General features: G+C 37.9%; 2 protein-coding genes across 2 annotated transcripts; both read right to left on the bottom strand.

Moving 5' to 3' along the window:
* Positions 1-595: 595 nt before the first annotated feature.
* Positions 596-1,129, bottom strand: LOC136083192 (uncharacterized). The gene has a single exon (XM_065802597.1). The coding sequence runs from the start codon at positions 1,127-1,129 to the stop codon at positions 596-598; it is 534 nt and encodes a 177-aa protein (XP_065658669.1).
* A 314-nt stretch (positions 1,130-1,443) lies between these two features.
* Positions 1,444-2,172, bottom strand: LOC136083191 (zinc finger MYM-type protein 5-like). Its single transcript, XM_065802596.1, has one exon. It carries the CDS (start codon positions 2,170-2,172, stop codon positions 1,444-1,446), a length of 729 nt encoding a protein of 242 aa, XP_065658668.1.
* Positions 2,173-2,455: the final 283 nt, after the last annotated feature.

Below are 2,455 nucleotides of genomic sequence, written 5' to 3'. Positions count from 1 at the left end.
TTCTTGGCCCATTGTTGACCTCATATAGTGTTTTATGAGCTTAAGTTTACTGAAACTTCTCTCACACGTAGCAACTGTGACTGGTATGGTGAGGAAGATGCGAATAGCAATTGTTGTGTTGGGATAAGCATCGGTCAAAGAATATTTATGAATGAGCTGCAAAATGTCGATCGGGCTAGATTTTTCAAAGTTGTCCATCATTGCTGCAGCTTGATATTTAAAGCTTGCCATTTCTGACTGGAAATCGGAAGAATCTAAATCTGCCTTGTCAATTTGAGATAAATTTGCAGCTTTTTTCTTGAATTCATCCATTGAACTTTTAGAGAGTGAATGCCCACTGAAATAGCCAAAATCAGAGGATACAGCAGACATCAGCCTTAAACCACCACTCTATTTGTGTAATAATGCTGTCAAACACAAGGTTGCACTGAGATCTGAATTCTGTTTCTGCTGTGAGAAGGTGAGAGTCATCTTCAGCTTCATAAAGTGCTATTCGCTTCACTTTGCGCTTCCTCTTAATTGGAAAGCCACCATCAATTCCGCTCTGGTTAGTTTTTTCTGTGGCATCTTTGATAATGTTGTCCACCCCAACATCTCAAAAATTCTGAATGGAAGCCTTCAACCATTTCATTTTTTTTGCGGCAATGTCAATTGAAATGGTTTTTGACTGAAGCAGTTTGTTTTCCCGGTCAATTAGGGAAAGAATTTGACACCAGAAACCCAACAAACACAAAAAACTGAAATCAATATAAATGAGAAGTTCTTTTGCACTGCTAACTGTGACAGCATTTGTCATGGGGTTGTGGATTATGGATTCCAAAACTTGAAGAACGTCTTTGATTTGTCTGTGCAATGGTGTAATTGCTTCTTTTTTGGCAGACCATCTTGTGTCACTATTTCCATTTAATGAGATGGTCAACGTTTTCATCAGTTTTTCCCATCTTGACGTGAAGTTTGAAAAAAAGTTAAAGATGGCTTGAACCTTTCCAAAAAACGTAATCATGAGTGGGGAAACCTCAGCAGCATGAACACCAACAAGATTTAAAGTGTGAGCTGCGCATGGAACAAATCTTGCTGACTCATTAAGAGAATGGATGTGAGCTTTGACGCCATTGTATTTTCCAAACATATTGGCTCCATTGTCATAGCCTTGGTCCCGGCAATCGGAAATGCTTAGACCATCCTTCTCCAGTTTTTCAGTTGTCTCTGTTGCAAGACCTTTTCCGGTTTTTCGGTGAGATTCAATGAAGTCCACAAACTTTCCTTAATTGTGCAGGTTTCATCACTGATGCGGACATACCTGATGATCTGAGTCATCTGCTCTTTGTGGGAGGTATCTGGAGTGCAGTCAAACAGAACAGAGTAGTATTTAGCTTCTTTGATGTTTGACAAAATTTCTTTCCTGACTTTCTGCCCAAGTAACTCAATCAGCTCATTTTGAATTCAAGGAGAAAAGTAGGATGTTGTAGTTTTTTTTGCTTTAACGGACGCAATGTGTTCAGCCACAAAAGGATAATAATGGCTAATCAACTCAATTAAGCTCAGAAAAATGCCACTGTTTTGTTGACCGATGTCTTCTGTTATTCCCCGAAGGGCAAGATTGTTGTTAACACAGAAAAAAATTGCATCAACAATCACTTCTAAGATATCTCTCCGCTTTTTCATCTCTCCACTGATAACTCTCTGCAGATCAGAATCCAGGGTTTTTCTTTCCTTGAGGTTTTTTTCAAGAATTTTCCAATCAGAATAGCATCTTTGGTGTTCATTGTTGTTTTCATGCTCAGGAATTCTTGGGTTTAGTTTTTTCCAGTCACAAAACCCTTTAGAATTTTCTGAGAAATTGTTGGTTTTTGTTGTTGAAAATAACAAACAGCAAAAACAAAATAAAGAATCTTTTTTATTGCTGTACTGCAGCCAAGTGCGAACAAATTTTTTACCATTGGGATGAATTTTTTCATACCATTTTGAGCTGAAGTGTCGCATTCTGTTGTCAAAATCACACAGCGTGTTTGGGAAAAATTCTCTTCTGTCTTGCTCTGGCCATTGCTTAATCAAAAAGCATCTTGTTTTGTCCGTTATTTTAGGCCATGTTGCTGGATCCCTGTGTTGAAAATTTTCTTCCGAGGCCACTGGAATTTCTGAGATTTCTGAATGAAGTTCATCCTCGTCCATTTCAGCTGGGCCTGAAAGCTAGGCATTTTTATCTTCCCTGGTTGGTTCTGAATCAGTTGTGCAAAATTCTTCTTGACTTTGGCTGATGAAAATCTTCTCTTCAATTAATTCCAAATGATGATCTGAACTCAATTAAAGTCAATTATAGGATCTGTTGAATTGTCATTAATTTTAATACAAATATCCTCTGAAATAGTTTGTTTCTCCACTGAGTTTGTTACCAAACACTTTTTGAAACAGTTTTGCAGTTTCTCGTCACTTTCTTGGCGCTGTTTTCTTTTCT

Source organism: Hydra vulgaris, chromosome 08, assembly GCF_038396675.1.
Source record: "Hydra vulgaris chromosome 08, alternate assembly HydraT2T_AEP".
Taxonomy (NCBI): Eukaryota; Metazoa; Cnidaria; class Hydrozoa; order Anthoathecata; family Hydridae; genus Hydra; species Hydra vulgaris.
This window is presented reverse-complemented; position numbering and strand designations above follow the sequence as displayed.

Bases quoted from the DNA above. Each gene is read 5' to 3' on its own strand.
- LOC136083191 (XM_065802596.1), bottom strand. From the start codon at position 2,172: ATGGACGAGGATGAACTTCATTCAGAAATCTCAGAAATTCCAGTGGCC.
- LOC136083192 (XM_065802597.1), bottom strand. From the start codon at position 1,129: ATGTTTGGAAAATACAATGGCGTCAAAGCTCACATCCATTCTCTTAAT.